This window comes from Ursus americanus, chromosome 20, assembly GCF_024610735.1.
Source record: "Ursus americanus isolate L20-20 chromosome 20, mUrsAme1.1.p, whole genome shotgun sequence".
In the NCBI taxonomy this organism is placed as follows: domain Eukaryota; kingdom Metazoa; phylum Chordata; class Mammalia; order Carnivora; family Ursidae; genus Ursus; species Ursus americanus.
In genome coordinates this window covers 4,078,372-4,096,135 of record NC_142146.1, presented here as the reverse complement: position 1 = coordinate 4,096,135, position 17,764 = coordinate 4,078,372, and the positions used below count along the sequence as shown (strand labels likewise).

Genomic DNA, 17,764 nt, shown 5'->3' with positions numbered 1-17,764 from the left:
CCAGATGGTTTCACTGAAGAATCTACCAAACACTGAAGCCAGTTCTACACAATTTCTTCCAGAAAATAGTTGACAGAATACTTCGTAACTCATTTTGAGGCCAGTAATACCTGATATAAAAACCAGGTAATAATAGTACCAAGAGACAAAACTACAGACTAGTATCCCTCATAAATATAGAAGCAAATGCCCTTAAAATATTAGCAAATAGAATTCAGCAATATATAAAAATAATTATACACCGTGACCAAGCAGGGTGTATTCCAGGAAAACAAGTCTAGTTTAATAGTTGAAAATGGATCAGTGTAATCCACCATGTTAACGGGCTACAGAAGAAAAATTAATGATTATATCAATTAATGCAAAAAAAAAGCATTTGATAAAATTCAAAAGAAAAAAAAATTTTTTTAAGTGCCAAGAATACAAGAGAAAAATCCCAGTCTCATTTAAAACCCCCAGTTACCCTGTTTCCCCACCTGCCCCCTCAGGGATAATCTCTGTGGCCAATGTCTGTTCCTTCTAGAGAAATTCTCTGTGAGATTGAGAGATTTTCTCCCCCTACTCTCCCTCCTCCCAGCAAAAGACACCTGCTGTTTTGCATTTAAAAGCAGTTGTACTCCCTGCTGTGCATCTTTGCCTCTCCCAGCCCTGGCTACTTCTGCCTTCTCAGGAACGCTAGTATAAGCTGTTCACTTCCCGAACGTGCACTCCTAGTTAGCCTGCGGGTAGATAATGCTCAGCAGCGGTAAACTTGTTTTTCTGGAATATCCCTTCCTCCTACACACCTGCCATAAACAGATGAGGCAATAAAAACAGTCTTAAATCTGTAGGATACCAAGGGTGGGCGAGATAATGCAGGGAGAGAGGTTTATTAAGGCTAGCCTGAGCTTATTATAATGGGCAAGTCTCAACTTCTTTGAGCCTTAATTTCCTCGTCTGTAAAATGGTGATCATAATACCTGCCCCGAGGGAGGCTCTGAAGCATAAATGAGATAGTGTATAAACAATGAGTGGCCTGAAGCAGCTGCCTTTGAGTGTTGGCTCTTTATTAGCATAAACTAAAAGTCCCCTCTGCTCTGTGAACCATGCTGGCAGATTTTCCTGATTATCCTGAAATTAAACGAGTTCTTAAATTATACAAATACTTGCCTGTGCCGGTATAGAAGCTTTTTAATTAATACGAGAGCATCTATCTCCTAGGTCCCAGATGCAGCTGTTAACTTGTTGATCCTTCAGTTCCCCTGTTTTAAAACAACGAAGTTGGTACTCTTATACCAACCCCATCACCTTCTTCCTCTAATCTGCGTGGTGTGTATGTGTGTATATTCATGTATGTGTATATGTAGTAATATATATACATACACACTTTGTTTCTGGTTGTACTTTATTGTAAATCTATTTCTTAAAAAAATGTTTAACTTTTTTTTTTTAAGATTTTTTTATTTATTTGACACAGAGACAGCCAGCGAGAGAGGGACACAGCAGGGGAGTGGGAGAGGAAGAAGCAGGCTCACAGTGGAGGAGCCTGATGTGGGGCTTGATTCCATAACACCGGGATCACGCCCTGAGCCAAAGGCAGACGCTTAACGACTGCGTCACCGAGGCGCCCCATTTAAAATTTTTTTAATTTAATTTTTTTTCAAATTCTATTTTTTAAGAGATTAATTTATTTTAGAGAGAGGGAGGGAGGGGCAGAGGCAGAGGGAGAGGGAGAGAGAGTCCCAGGCAGACTCCACGCAGCACGGAGCCCGACATGGGCTGGATCTCACAACCCTGAGATCATGACCTGAGCTGAAACCAACAGTTGGACGCCCAACTGACTGCACCACCCAGACGCCCCTCAAATTCTGTCTCTTTATTTAAACAACCTCCTGAAAAGCTTTCTGGCTTTATCCATAAATCAATTCCAAAGCTAAAGACAAATGAACAGCAGTAATTGATTACATGAATACTATTTCATGTGGAGTCATATGGTGTGATTGGATTCATGAGAAAGGAAGTATTTCCCGTGTTGCTCAAAGAGAGCTCGAAGAGAAACCATTCAAGCATCAAGGTCTGACGGAATTTCTCTTTTTCCTTCTAGGTTCCCTTCCCTCTGGTTTGTACTCAGCTACCTATTTCTTGTACCCACTATCAGCCTTTCTTGATTTTTTTTTTCACTTTGCAGAAATATCTCACACCCATCTACTTATTTGTCTCCTCCACCAGAACGCATCAGGTCCAACCTGGCAGGCATTTCCTCGCCTCAAAGGCTGTGGTAGTCTTCTGCTTGCTCAGCTGCATCCACATTTACATTCTGGATAATCTGACAGTCGGGGTGGCTTATATTTTCTTTTCTCTTTTTTTTTAAATTAATTAATTGATTTATTTTTCAGTAATCTGTACACCTAACGTAGGGCTCAAATTCACAACCCCAAGTCACATGCTCTTCCGACTGAGCCAGCCAGGCGTTCCAGGGTGGTTTATCTTTTCAGTTTTAATTTTTTATTGAGGTAAAATATACATGCAGGAAAGAGCACTTACATAGGTGTGTATGTCAGTGCATTTGCATAAGCTGAATGATGAAGAATCAACATTAGCAGACTCCACAGACAGCTCTTTCCTGCTGCTCCCTTCCAGTCACTAACACCCCCCCACCACTGAGGGAGGTGACTTCTGACCCTAACCCTAGATTAGTTTTGCCCTTGTTTTTTACTTTATTATCTAAACTGTATGAATGGGGAGCACCTGGGTGGCTCAGTCGGTTGAGTGTCTGTCTTTGGCTCAGGTCATGATCCTGGGGTTCTGGGATTGAGCCCCTCCTTGGGCTCCCTCCTCAGTGGGGAGTCTGCTTCTTCCTCTGCCTCTCCACCACTTGTGCTCCTTCTCTCACTCAGTCTCTCTTTCTCTCAAATAAATAAATAAAATCTTTAAAAAAAAACAATGGAATTATCATATGTATTTTTCTTCACTATTTGGGAAATTTGTCCATATTCTTGCATATAAATGAACATTGTGCATTCTCATTGCTGTATAGAATGGGCGCACTATGATTCAGTTATCCTTTCTGCTATTGAGTATTTGAGTAGTTTCCAGTTTGAGGGTATTAAAACCAGCATTGTTCTGTCTTACGGTGAACACATGTATGCATTCCAGTCAGGAATATCCAAGTCCCGCTGCAATGTAGGAGAGTTCCCGTTGCTCCACATCCTTGCCGATCACATCTCTTTCACTTCAGCTATTCTGGTGAGTATGTAGTAATACATGAGGTCTCTCTGAAAAACAAACGTCGCATTCTCCTTTAAACTCTTCCCAATGACCTTAGAATCAAAGTAAAAGTCCTTTACGTGGCCTGCACACCTGTGAGCTGGCCTCTGCCTCTGCAAGTCCATCTGCATCTCGATACCGCCTTTCTTCCCAGGCGCGGTACTTGCTGTTCTTCGCCTGCTGCCTGGGGTGCTGCGCACAACACACTCTTCATAGTCTTTTCCCTCCGTGGCTCCTCATCCTTCAGATACCAGTTTAGTAGTCACTTCCTCAGGTCACGTCCCACCGCCCTGTGCTCTGAGGACACTTACCTTAGCTTCGGTTCGATAGTTCTGTATTTCTAGACCCTCAGCTCCGCCAGTGCGGGAAAGTGTGTTTTTACTCGCCATTGCACAGAGGGCCTGGCACGGGGTTAGAACTCATATATTTGAAGGAACAAACGAATAATTGGACTTTGATGTACTACTTTTAGCCTCTGAGCTTTTATGTTGGGGTGAATATTACCTTTTATGTGCATTTGAGGAAATGTCAAGTCTGAAACTATTGACATGGAGAACTTAAATTACAGAAATGCCATTTGCGGGGGGACACATGGGTAGGTTAGTCAGTTGGGTGTCCAACTCTCAGTTTTTGGGTTGGGTCATGATCTCAGGGTCCTGGGATCGAGCCCGGCATCAGGCCCTGTGCTCAGCATGGAGACTGCTTGGCAGTCTTTCCTCCCTGTACCCTTCCCCCTGGTCGCGCTCTCTCTCTCAAATAAATAAATCTTTAAAAAAATGAAATGTCATTTGGCTATATAATATTAATCTGAATTTGTTACGTTCTGCAACCTTGACTGTTAATACCCAAGGGAAGCCAGTAATGTCAGATCAGAGTGTTCAAGGTCTATTTAATTCTAACCATCAATAGTGCTCAGTATATCTCTGTGTCATGGCTGTTGGCACAATTTTCTAAACGACATGGGCATCAGATTCGTTGCACTGGCCTCCCCTCAAGTGGAGAAGTGGGCTGTGAAACTGCACTGAATGGAGTAAACTGAAATTTCCCCTGCAATCTTTTTTTTTATGTTAAAAACGATCTTTAATAATAAGTGAACAAATTAATAACAATTTAATAAAAATGATCTAGCAGCTTACTCGTTGCCAGGGTAAGAGTGGGCTTTGATTCCATTCCTTAATCACCAGAATAATAGCGAATCTACAATGTAAGTGGTTTCAGTCCACACTGTAATCTAATATCCAGCAGTTTGCTTTTCTTCAGCACCCTGCTGCCCACCTGGTTCTAACTGAGGGCAGTAAGCACTATCTATTATTCTTTTTTTTATATAATATTTTTTATATTAGTCACCATACAGCACATCCCTAGTTTTTGATGTAAAGTTCCATGATTCATTACTTGTGTATAACACCCAGTGCACCATGCAATATGTGCCCTCCTTACTACCCATCACCAGCCTATCCCAGTCCCCCACCCCCTTCCCCTCTGAAGCCCTCAGTTTGTTTCCCAGAGTCCATAGTCTCTCATGGTTCATTCCCCTTTCTTCTTCCTTTTCTTCTCCTACCGATCTTCCTACTTCTTATGTTCCATAAATGAGTGAAACCATATGATAATTGTCTTTTTCTGCTTGACTTATTTCACTTAGCATTATCTCCTCCAGTCCCGTCCATGTTGCAGCAAATGTTAAGAAATTGTTCTTTGTGATGGCTGAGTAATATTCCATTGTATAGATGGACCACATCTTCTTAATCCAGTCATCTGTTGAAGGGCATCTTGGCTCCTTCCACGATTTAGCTATTGTGGACAATGCTGCTATGAACATTGGGGTGTATATGGCCCTTCTCTTCACTACGTCTGTATCTTTGGGGTAAATACCCAGTAGTGCAATGGCTGGGTCATAGGGGAGCTCCATTTTTAACTTTTTAAGGGACCTCCACACTGTTTTCCAGAGTGGCCGTACCAACTTGCATTCCCACCAACAATGTAGGAGGGATCCCCTTTCTCCACATCCTCTCCAACATTTGCTGTTTCTTGCCTTGTCCACTTTTGCCATTCTAGCTGGTGCAAGGTGGTATCTCAGTGTGGTTTTGATTAGCACTATCTATTATTCTTCTGCTCATTATTGAACTGGATTCTTAGAGCCCCCCTGCCCTGGAGCGTGGGGAACCCTGCTTAGGCAGACCAGCAGGATTCCATAGAAAAGTCGCCAGTCTGAGTGCAGGTGGTTGATATGCCCAGTTTCTGTTAAGACCCATTAACTCTGCCTTGATGGGCACTTACGTGCATTTACTCCTTCATTCCCAAGCCTCATGGACACTAAAGTTTGAATTTTCCAGAATTACTGGTGCTCAGGGAGAGTCCTGGGTACCACCAGCTCTGGGTTTTGTTTTGTTTTGTTTTCCAGTGGAGATATACTTGATAAAATATATTAGTTTCAGATGTAGAGTGTAACAATTTGGTATTTGTATATATGACAAAATGATCAACATGAATGAGTTTAGTTAACATGTCTTACCCTATTTATAAAATTTTTTTTCTTAGGATAAGAATTTTTCAGATTTTCTCTCACTATATTCCTGTAACATATGTCATGATTGGAAATTTGTCCATTTTGATTCCTTTCACCCTTTTCACCCACCCACCCATCCCACCTCTGACAGCCATCAATGTATTCTTTTTTTGTGTGTGTTTCAAGTTTTTATTTATATTGCAGTTAATTAGCATATTGGTTTCAGGATGTATTCTCTGTATCTATGAGCTTGGTTATTTGCTTGTTTTTTAAATTCCACATGTAAGTGACGTCATATGGTGTCTTTCTCTGCCTGCTTTATTTCATTTAGCATAATGCCCTCAGGGTCCATCCATGTTGTCAGAAATGGCAAGGTTTCATTCTTTTTTATGGCTGAGTAATATTCCACCGTGTGGGGTGTGTGTGTGTGACATTTTCATTACCCATTCATCCATTGGTGGACACAGGTTTTTTCCGTGTCTTGGCTATTGTAAATAATGCAGCAATGAACTTGGGAGTGCAGATAGATTTTCAAATTAGTGTTTTCATTTTCTTCAGGTAAATACCCAGAAGTGGAAGTGCTGGATCATATGGTAGTTCTGTTTTTAATTTTTTGAGGAACCTCCATATTGTTTTCTATAGTGGCTGCACCAATTCACATTCCCATCAACGGTGCACAGGGGTTCCGTTTTCTCCATGTCTTTGACAATGTTTGTCATTTCTTGTCTTTTTGATACTAGCCATTGTGACAGGTGTGATGTACTAGCTCATTGTGGTTTTGATTTGCATTTCGCTGATGATGAGTGATGTTGAGCACCTTGCCATGTGTCTGTTGGCCATCTGGATGTCTTATTTGGAAAAACGTCTTTTCAGATCCTTGGCCACTTTTTTTTTTTTTTTTTTTTGCTACTAAGTTATATGTGTTATTTATATATTTTGGATATCAGCCCCTTATCAGATATATGTTTTGCAGATATTTTCTCCCATTCTCGCCTTTTCATTTGGTTAATGATTTCCTTTGCTGTGCAGTAGGTTTTAGTTGAGGTAGTCCCACTTGTTTTTTTGTTTTGTTTGTTTTGTTTTGTTTTGTTTACCTTTGTTGTCTGATATTCATTCCAAAAAAATCATTACCAAGACCAATGTCAAGGAGCTTATTGCCTGTTTTCTTCTAGGAGTTTTATGGTTTCAGGTCTTAACATTAAGTCTTTAATTTGAGTTAATATTTGTATATGCTATATTTTAAAATAGGAGTCCACTTTCATTCTTTTTCATGTGGCTCAGTTTTCCCAGTAGTTTATTGGAGTGTCCTTTTGCCACTGTATATTCTTGGCTCCTTTGTTTGTCAATTAATTGATTAATTATACGTGGGCTTATTTTTGGGCTCTTTATTCTGTTCCACGGATCTGTATGTCTGTCTTTAATGCCAATACTGTACTGTTTTGATTACTATGCATTATTTGTAATATAACTTGAAACCAGGTAGTGTGATGGCCTTCAGCTTTGTTCTTCTTTCTCAAATTGCTTTGGCTAATAAGGGTCCTTCCATACACATTTTAGGGTTGTCCTTTTTTTTTTTTTTTCTTTTTTTTGGTAGGCAGTAAAGCAGTTTATTGAGCCATAGTTATTGAGTGATAGTACAAAGCTCCCCAAGAGGAAGGGGACCCAAGAAGGTTGCCCAGGATTGTTCTATATTTCTGTGAAAAATGCAGCTGGAATTTTGATGAAGATTGCTTGAATCTGTAGATTGCTTTGAATAGTATGGACATTCTAACAATTTGAATTTTTCTGAACTATGAACACAAAGTATCTTTCCATTTCTTTGTGTCATCTTAAATGTCTTTCATCAATGTCTTACAGTTTTCAGAGTACAGGTCTTTTACATCTCCTTGGTTAAAGTTATTTCTAGGTTTTTTATTCTTTTTGATGCAATGGTAAGAGAGATTGTTTTCTTAATTTCCCTTCCTCCCTCCCTTCCTTCCTTCCTTCCTTCCTTCCTTCCTTCCTTCCTTCCTTCCAGCAAATGTGGGTGGGGACAGGGAGTGAGAGGATCTGAAGCAGACATGGGGCTTGATCTAATGACCTTGAGACCATGACCTGAGCTGAAATCAGGAGTCGGATGCTTAATTGACTGAGTCACTCAGGTGCCCCTTAATTTGTGTTTCTGATAGCTCTTATTAGTGTATAGCAATGAAACCAGTTTCTATGTGTTAATTTTGTATCCTGAGACTTTACGGAATTTGTTTATTAGTTCTAATGGTTTTTTGGTGGAGTCTTTAGGGTTTTCTATATATAATATCATGTCATCTGCAAATAGTGACAGTTTTATTTCTTTCTAATTTGGATGTCTTTCTGTCCTTTTCTGCCTAATTCCTCTGGCTAGGATTTCTAATACCATGTTGAATAAACATGGCAAGAGTGGGCATCCTTATCTCATTTCTCACCTTAAAGGAGAATCTTTCAGCTTTTCCCCATTGAGTATAATGTTAGCTATGAGCTTGTCATATTCAGTCTTTATTATTTTGAGTTATGTCCCTTCTTTACCCACTGTTGAGATTTTTTATTATTATTATAAACGGATGTTGAATTGTGTCAGATTCTACTGCCTCTATTTAGATGATATCTGCTCTCTAGCCTTCATTTTGCTTATGTGCTCTATCATACTGATTGATTTGAAAATGTTGAAACATCTTCGCATCCCTGAAATAAAAATTGTACTTGATTATGGTGTAGGATTCTTTTAATGTACTGTTGAATCTGGTTTCATAATATTTTGTTGAGGGTTATTGCATCTGTGTTTATCAGAGATGTTGGTGTGTAATTTTCATTTTTTGTAGTGTCTTTTGTCTAGTTTTAGTATCAGGATAATGCTTCCCTTGCAAAATGAGTTTGGAAATGTTCCCTCCTCTTTTTTGGAAGAGTGTGAGAATGATTGATATAAATTCTTCTTTAAATATCTGGTAGAATTTACAAATGAAGCCATCTGGTCCTGGACTTCACTTTGTTGGGAGGGTTTTGATTACTGAGTCAATCTCCTTACTAGTAATCAGTATGTTCAGATTTTCTATTTCTTCATTATTGTTTTGGTTGGTCTTTGTTTTTAGGAAATTACCTGTTTCTTCTAGGTTTTCCAATTTGTTGGCATATAATTGTTCTTAGTAGTCTCTTATGATCTCTTGTATTTCTGTGGTATCAGTTGTATCATCTCTTCTTTCATTCCTGATTTTATTTATTTGAGCCCTCTCTTTTTTCTTGGTGAGTCTAACTAAAGGTTTGTCCATTTTGCTTATCTTTTCATAGAACCAGCTCTTAGTTTCATTGATCTTTTCTATTGTCTTTTTAGTCTCTTTCATTCACGTCCTCTTTGATCTTTGTTTCCTTCCTTCTACTAATTTTGGGCTCTGTCATTTTTCCATAGTTCCTTAAGGTGTGAAGTTAGGTTGACTTTTCTCATTCCTTGAGGTAGGACTTTATTGCTATGAACTATTGCCTTAGAACTGCTTTTGCTGCATTGCATAAATTTTGTTTTTTCCATTTCCATTTTCATTTGTCTCAAGACATTTTTAAAATTTCTCTTTTGATTTCTTCTTTGACCCATTCATTGGTGGTTCAGTAACATGTTAAATATCCACATATTTGTGAATTTTCCACATTTCTTCTTGTAATTATTTCTACTTTCATAGTATTGTGATTGGAAAAAATGTTTGATAATGATGTTAATCTTAAACTTATTGAGATTTCTTATGTGTTCTAACATATCTGTTATGGAGAACATTCCATGTGCACTTGAGAAGAATGTGTATTCTGCTTTTGAATAGAATGTTCTGTATACATCTGTTAAGTCCGTCTGTTCCAACAGGTTGTGTACAGCTGATCTTTCCTTACTGATTTCATCTGGATGACCTACCTATTGATATAAGTGGGTATTAAAGCCCTCTGTGCTTATTGTATTGCTATTACTTACTTAATATATGCTTTATATATTTAGGTGCTCCTGTGTTGGGTACATTAATATTTACCAATGTTTATGCTCTTGTTGGATTGACCCTTATATCATTATAATAATGTCCTTTGTTATTATAGTGTTTAAAGTGTATTTTGTCTGATGTAAGTATGGCTACCTCCAACTTTCTTTTGGTTTTTATTTGCCTGGTCTTTTTCCGTCCCTTCGCTTTCAGTCTGTGTGTGTCATTGCACCTAAAGTGAGTCTCTTAGAGGCAGCATATAAATGGATCTTTTTTTTTTTAATTCATTCAGGCACTCTATGTCTTTTGTTTTTTGTTTTTTGTTTTTTTTAAGATTTTATTTGAGAGAGAAACAGAGATAGTGAAAAAGTGCACAAGTGGAGAGGAGAGGGAGAAGCAGGCTCCCTACTGAGCAGGGAGCTCAACATGGAGCTCCATCCTAGGACCCTGGGATCATGACCTGAGCCAAAGGCAGACTTAACCGACTGAGCCACCCAGGTCCCCCAACTCTGTGTCTTTTGATTGGAGAATTTAGCCCATTTACATTTAAAGTAATTATTGATAGTTACGTACTTATTGCCATTATGTTGTTTTCTGGCTGTTTTGTAGTTCCTCTCTGTTCCTTTGTTCTCTTCCTTTGTAGTTTAATGGCTTTTAGTGGTATGCTTAGATTCCTTTATCTTTTGTGTATCTACCATAGATTTTTACTTTGTGGTTTACCATGAGGCTTACATATAACAACTTATATTTGTAACAGTCTATTTTATGATAACAGCTTAAATTTGAATACATTCTAAAGTTCTACATGCTTACTCTCCCTCCCTCCTCCGTTTTGTTTTTGATGGTACACTTTACATCTTTTATCTTGTGTATCTTGTTTGTAGTTTGGGTTTTGTTGTTTATGTTTTTGGGGTTTTATTTACTACTTTTTTCTTTTAGCCTTCATAATAGCTCTATAAATGATTCATCCATTACACCTTTGCTCTGTATTTACCTTTACCAGTGAGATTTATACTTTCACATGTTTTATTAATTAGTGCCCTGTCTTTTCATCTCGCCATAGCCCCTTTACTATTTTTTGTAAAGCTGGTTTGGTAAGGTGATTAACTCCTTTAGCTTTAACTTGTCTGGAAAACTCTTACTTCCAATTCTGAATGATAACATTGCTAGTTAAGAGTATTTTTTGTTGGAAGTATTTTTTTTCTTTCAGTACTTTGAATGTATCATGCCACTTCCTTCTGTCCTGCAGTTTCTGTGGAAAAATCTGCTTATAGTCTTATGGGAGATTCCCTTGTACATAACAAGTTGTTTTTCTTTTGCTGATTTCAAGATTCTCTTTAACTTTTGACATTTTAATTATAATCTGTCTTGGTGTGCGTCTCTTGGGGTTCATATTTATAGAACTCTCTAGACTTCCTGGATCTGGATGTCTGTTTTTACCCCTAGGTTATTTTTCAGCCATTATTTCTTGAAATAATTTTTCTTCTCCTTTCTTTCTGTCCTTCTGAGAGCCCTATGATATGAATGTTAGTCCACTTGATGTTGTCCCATAAGTCCCTTTTGCTATCTCCACTTTTTTTCATCTATTATAGCTGTAGAATTGGGGTGTTTATGAGAGGTGAGTTCAGGATCCTCTCAGAGCTAGGTGATCAAGGAGCATCCCTGAATGGCAAGCCCTAAAGACTGGGGCACCAGAAGTAAAAATGGGATACCCAATGCATAGAAAAGCTCCCATCCAAGAGATCCTGGTGCCCTCCAGAGGTCTCCAGTCAGTATTGTTAGCCTTTAGATGTGTTTAATTAGAAGCCTGCCCCTCAGGCTGCAGCTATGACGATAAGCTACTAGGCCTCTTTTACAGACTGAACTCCTGTGCCCTGGGGATATGGGCCATTTAAGAACTCTTTCTCTGTTGGTTACAGTCCTGTGAGGCCCACCAGCGTAAATCCCACTGGCCCCCAGAGCCAGGAGATGTAGAGGTGTCCTCTAGCAGCAGCTGCAAAAACCACGGTACCAGATGTAAAACCAGGGCACTGGACACTTTAAAAAGTTCCTTCCTGAGAGAGAATGGTGTTCTGAAGCACAGCGTAGGGCGAGTGAGAAGTTGGCGCCCACTAGCTGGGGAGTGACAGAGGGAGAGCATAGAGATGGTGCCTACCAAGAAAGAAAAGTAGAAAAAAGGGGGGGGGGAAGCCTAGAGGGTTTTTCTGTTTTGTTTTTTTAAAGCACCCCAGTTGGAGCAAGATAGAGGGAGTGCACAAAGAGGGGTACCCACCAATCCCCATAGAGTACCCCAGCATGCCCCCAAATGTGTCTAATCAGATGCCTGGCCCTCAGGCCATTGTTCCAAGACAAGGAAACAAGGCTCTCCCACACAAAGTCTGGGCACCCCTCAATGGGCCGCGTCTATGCTGGGCTCTGAGGAGGGTAAGTCCAAGTGTGTGAGCCCTTTAAGAGCTGTTGCTGGGATCACTAGTCTCATGGGTCTTGTGGATGTAAGCCTGTTGGTTTTCAAAGCTAGGTATTTTAGGGGCTTGTCTCTCAGGTACAGATCTTAACAGCTGGGATGCTCAACGTGGGGTTCAAGCCCTTTGCTCCTTAGGGACAAATTCCAGGTTTTGGGTTCCTTCCCAGCTGTGTCTCTGCACTGGGAGTGGGACTTATGGCAAGACTGTGCCCCAGCTTCTCCTACCTGCTGTGACCTGGGCCTTCTCTCATTCACTCAATGTGTAGGAGTCAGTTTTTAGGTTTTTTTTTTTTTTCAGAGTAGGCTGTCCTTTATGCAGCTGCAGAATCAGGGAGTTTATGGGAGGCGAGTTCAGGATCCTCCTCTCACATTGTCCTCTTCAGCTGTATCATCGCCTGCAATTTGATTTCCATCTTTACATAATTGGAAAGACAAGAGAAGCCACCAAGAGCTGCAGCAAATCCATGGCCAAAGGACCCCAAAGTTTTGTTTTGTTTAATCCTCCTGTGATGAGCGGTTACCGTAGGACCCTGCTTGGGCCAGTTCTGTGCTGCTCACAGGCCTGCAGCCTCGGAAAGAGTGGGTTTTACAAACATCCGCGCATGTTTCCCTGTTCCAGAGTCTGTCCCACTGTGAGCTCATCACAGACGATGGGATCCTGCACCTGAGCAACAGCACCTGCGGCCACGAGAGGCTGCGGGTACTGGAGTTGGACAACTGCCTCCTCATCACCGACGTGGCCCTGGAGCACCTGGAGAACTGCCGCGGCCTGGAGCGGCTTGAGCTGTATGACTGCCAGCAGGTTACCCGTGCGGGCATCAAGCGGATGCGGGTAAGGGGGGGTGGCACACTTTCCAAGCAAACGATGAATATGTCATGACTCCCATCTTCCACATTTAATCCTAAGCTTACAGTGATGCAAACCGATGTAGTCTACAAGTGTCTTCTTATTAGAGCTCACCCTGGCAGATTCAGCTTCCAGAATGGGTGTGGGGCAGTGGGTTCAGAGTCTGGTGATCAGACCCTTGTAAGGAAAGAGACTTCCCGTTACCAGTGGGAAGGAGACCATGCATGGTCTTGGTTAACTTCCAGAGAACAGGGCTTAAGTGGAATGCGGCTTTTCTCCCCCCATGTAGTTCACCTAGTTTTCTTGAATATGCTTTAAGTTGGAGCAGCTTTGCATTTACCTCCCGAGCTGCCCCATGTGCTACAGCTGTGAGGACTCCGCTCAGGGCACATACAGGACCAGTGACCGCCCCTGGGCAGATACTTGGGTCTCCTCAATTCAGAAGGTGCTGGTTTAGGGGATACACATGGAAACCAGAAGAGCTCTAGCCTACATCAGAAATTCTATTTGAAATATTTGCCTGAGGATCAAGTAGAATCCATTCTACATGGAGAACTGTGGGCTTATCTAGGATTGTGCCTATAATCCTCAAAATACACACATAACGACTCCTCCCTGTCTTTCTGCTTCCAGGCTCAACTTCCTCATGTCAAAGTCCATGCCTATTTTGCTCCTGTCACGCCCCCGACAGCAGTGGGAGGAAGTGGACAACGACTGTGCAGGTGCTGTGTCATTCTCTGAGGGCAGCTGCCTGAGCCCAAGGCACGACGAGGTGTCCTTCCTCCAGAGAAGACCCGAGTCTTCCCAACCTGCTCCACTTTCACCCAAACCTCTCGGTTCTCCGTCGGGAAAGACATTTACAGGTAAAAGACCTCGGTAGGGACTGCAGGAACTCTGGTGAGAGTTTTCACCTTCATTCTGCTACGATGCAATCAAATCAAAGCTTTGTGTCTGCCAACACATGGCAAGAGTGGTCTCAGCGCAGCCTGGACCATGCAGGACAAGAGGTGGGTGCCTTCTTAGGTACGCAAGTCCTGCCATTGGCTTTGTCAGCATCCCTCAGACAGACCGTCAGTGTTAGCACAAGTCGAGCAGGAAGAACAAGCTGTTGACTTTCTACCTGATACTTAAGCGAGGGGGCTACTTTAATTCACACGGATTTCATTTTGATCAGCAGGACTTTTCCACTTTGAAGATGAAATAGCAACTTTCTCAAAGTGACCTGTACTGCAAATTTGTGATGCCTGAGAGTTTTATATGTAGACTTAGATGGGAGGCAAGTTAGGTTTTCATGAGACACCAAAGAAATGACGACTCTGAACTGGGTGGAGCAGGGTCTTCACCTGTTTGTCAACTTGTCATATACACTTTCGGGGACCAAAAGCTAAACAAACACAACTCAGTCTGTGTCGCCTGACTGGACATAAGCTGTGGCAGGTGCTACGGCAGAGTGCATTTTCGTTCTAGGAGAAAAGCTAATCATGTCATCTCTTACAAAACTTGGGGGACCTTAAAGAAATAGAATTAAGGCTTAAGTTATCTATAATATATATAATCAATTAAAAATAATGAATGGATGCATGTAGAATGGGTGTGATTTTTTCCAAGTTTATTTTAAAATCTTAGAAATCAAGTTACACCAGAACTATTCAAAAAATTATACACACTTAGATCAGTAAAGTGTTGGCACCTTTTAGACTCATAATATAAAAATGAATAAACCATTGCAAGGCTTAAGTCAGAGGGTTTTATTGCTATAATCTTAATGGCAGACAAATCTGAGCAAAACCATTTTCCAAATTCAGACCTTCCTAATATTAATCAGATAAGCTCTAGTTTCCATTCTGTGGTGTCCACATGTGTGATATTTATGAAGTTTAGGAACCCACCACCACTCTTACATTGTAAACTTCAGTGTTCATGGCAGCTGACCCTTCCTGGCAGCCGTTCCCCAGCACGAAGAGCACAGAGCTCACGGGAAGCTGGCGTAGAACAGCAAAACTGAGGTGGGACTTCCCCATGACCAGCAGTGCTGCCAGCAGACGGACCGTGTAGGAGCACTGAGGGTACAGCGGAAGAGAAGACAGGTGCATACATGACCCCTTAAGTAAATTTAACAAAATTATCAGAATAAGCTTTCAAGCCCTGATGACCTCACTGCCTGACGAGATCCTCCAGTGCTCCCTGGTGTAGTGTGTGTGTGTGTGTGTATACACCACAGTGGTTCTTTTAATACACACTTACACCACTGTGTGTGGGGGCACGACTGATGCAGGAGGCTATTTAAATAAAGAGCATAAAACACAGACCTGCTTCAGTAAATTATAGTCTCTGTTTTAAAAATTTCTATGATCAGGTCTCTTTTGAGCCAGGACACAACCTGTCAGAGTTACCGGACTCATTCCTCAATGACCTATGACCTCACTGGAAGACAGGAGCAGCTCAGGTGAGGTTTCTCAGATGAGAAAATCAGGGTTGCTTCCTCTCTAGGCGTGGAACAGTGAATGGAATAATTTGTCCTCAGTTACATCAGCTTTGAGAAAACAGATTGAAAAGAACACAACACATAGGCCTTGCCTCTTACAACATGTGGACTTGGGGGTGCTCAGAACACATGCACAGAACCCCCTCGGTTCCAGGACTTGAGGGGACACCATCAGGAACTGGGATTTTAAATGAGACACACATTTGCAAAACAATCGGAAAACATTTATTATACTGAAATGTATACATCCTACTATTAAAAAAAACAAAGTAGCAAATCTGCTGGTGCTGTAATTTAACCTGCTTCACTGGGACAGACTAATGTTCAATGCTGCTTGGTGTAATTTCAAGTTCAATGAGCTTTTAGGTGTTTTTAACCCCACTTCTAAAACCTGACGAGGAATTCAAAATAGCACACAGCATTAAATGACATTTATTGTTCCGTATATCTTGAGACTCACAAAGGAATGCTACACGGACAAGCAACACTCTAAAACCAGAGATATGCTCACTTCTTTCCCGATTGGTACAGAAAACGTGTTCATACAAAAGCAAAGGGAGATGACAGAAAGGAAACTTCCTCTGCTTTTAGGGTCTAAAGGAGTTACAGATATTTTCAAACTGAAGATGAAAGTAGAGACTGGGCTTCTCTGTATCCAATAACCCTTTAAGAATAAAACAAAAGATCAAAGCTTTTACCCACTGAAGTAGTTTGTCTTCTGGGAGATTTCAAAGGCCAAATTACTCATTCCTATTTCCACTTGAACAAAGATAAGATTCAAATAACACATTCAGAACCAAGACAGCTGGGTAACTGGTCAGAGATGCTATAGTTAAAGGGGAATTGAAGTTTCAAGAACTGGTCTGTGACACCACAGGCCTCACAGATGCTTGCTGGTGCACGTGGGGAAGGCTTTGGGCAGAAGGAAGCGAGAAAGACAGGAAAATTGCGAAAGCAGTGGACTCCCTTTGAGAAGTGTACTGGCAGACAAGCATTTGGTTTTGTGGAAGAGGCACCCTTTTTATAGAAAGAGAAGCTATTATGTGGTATATATAAGAAAGCCTCTTAAATAATCACCAAAATATTCACCCATGATTGTACTAAAGCTCATATTTCAGAGGTGTGGGGGATTTTTACGGTACAATTTAGTGTTTCATTTATGACATCTCATTTGCCATGAATAATTTCAACTTGTTGATAACAAAGACCCCTTAACAGCAAGTCAGAAACGACCATACGTTTCCCCCTACCTAGGGCACCTGTTTCCATTGTCTGGGACAGGGCTTTAAAAACATTTAAGAACAGGATGGTGCGGGGCAGGGAGGGGCAGAAAGGGAGGAACACCACATGAGTTTAAAAGGCAATGGGGCTTCAAAAATGAAAACCAGAAACAAAATGCTAAAAATGGAAGCAGAAGCAAAAGGTTTTTCAATAAATCTGTGACAAAGCAAAAACACACAAGTCTTTGTACCTATTAGGGTTTACACTGCTCCTCTCACCAAGGTACTCTTGATAGTGCAGTTGGCTTCAAGCCCGCCTTCCTGGCTTGGATCCTCCCCGGTCTGGCACGGGCCCGTCACACACACCCTTAGACATGATTTCTTCCGCGAAGGTGCCAAGCCTCTTACCTGAGCCCCGATCGCGGTCTCGGCACATCGCATCTGCAGACAGATTCCGTGCTGACTCCACGACAGCACTTTCCCCCCCACCCCCGCTCTGGGTCAGCATAAGGTTCAGGCCATAAAAGCCAAACTGGCACAGAAAGGTAAATGCCCACAGTACGTTTTTTACATTCATTTCCAAACCGCATACAGTGTAAAAAGACAGCAAAGGCTGCTTCTAGGAACTGTATCTACTGGCCTCTGCCAGAGAAGCAGGCAGCCCCGCCAGCACGTGGCCCCCAGAGCCGCACGCGTGCTGTCCCGACGTGCTCACTCTCACGAGGATGCTTGGCTATGGCAGTGACCGTGAGGAGATTCACCTCTCATACAGCTCATTAGAAAGGTCATCTTGTGTTTTCAATATGAAACATTTCATACGGTAAAATCCAATCCCAAGACTTCTTGGATTCAGTCTTCACACACTTTTAAGCATGACTTTATTTGGTACTGAATATAGTTCAGACTAAGTATGACATCACTTCAAAACTATGTGGATCCCATCACCGTTCTCAGCTGCAGGAAAAGGAAAGAGACGTGACACACAGTTCTTTTAGGCAGGCTTTGGAAAATCAAGGCCATTAAACTGAAAACTC

At 41.3% G+C, this 17,764-nt stretch overlaps 2 protein-coding genes across 3 annotated transcripts in view; one reads left to right on the top strand and one right to left on the bottom strand.

Annotated features, from left to right (window-relative positions):
- FBXL2 (F-box and leucine rich repeat protein 2) overlaps positions 1-14,032 on the top strand; it is a 112,927-nt gene extending 98,895 nt beyond the window's left edge. The window contains 2 exon segments of the mRNA XM_045798307.2: positions 12,798-13,010; positions 13,659-14,032. Of these exon segments, the coding sequence (XP_045654263.2) occupies positions 12,798-13,010; positions 13,659-13,766 (321 nt within the window). The 3' untranslated portion in view covers positions 13,767-14,032.
- A 1,680-nt stretch (positions 14,033-15,712) lies between these two features.
- Positions 15,713-17,764, bottom strand: part of UBP1 (upstream binding protein 1) — a 52,423-nt gene continuing 50,371 nt past the window's right edge. For both annotated transcript variants that reach the window (XM_045798305.2, XM_045798306.2), the window contains one exon: positions 15,713-17,684. In XM_045798305.2, coding sequence (XP_045654261.1) covers positions 17,647-17,684 — 38 coding nt within the window. In that variant the 3' untranslated portion in view covers positions 15,713-17,646. The remainder of the gene's footprint in view (positions 17,685-17,764) is intronic.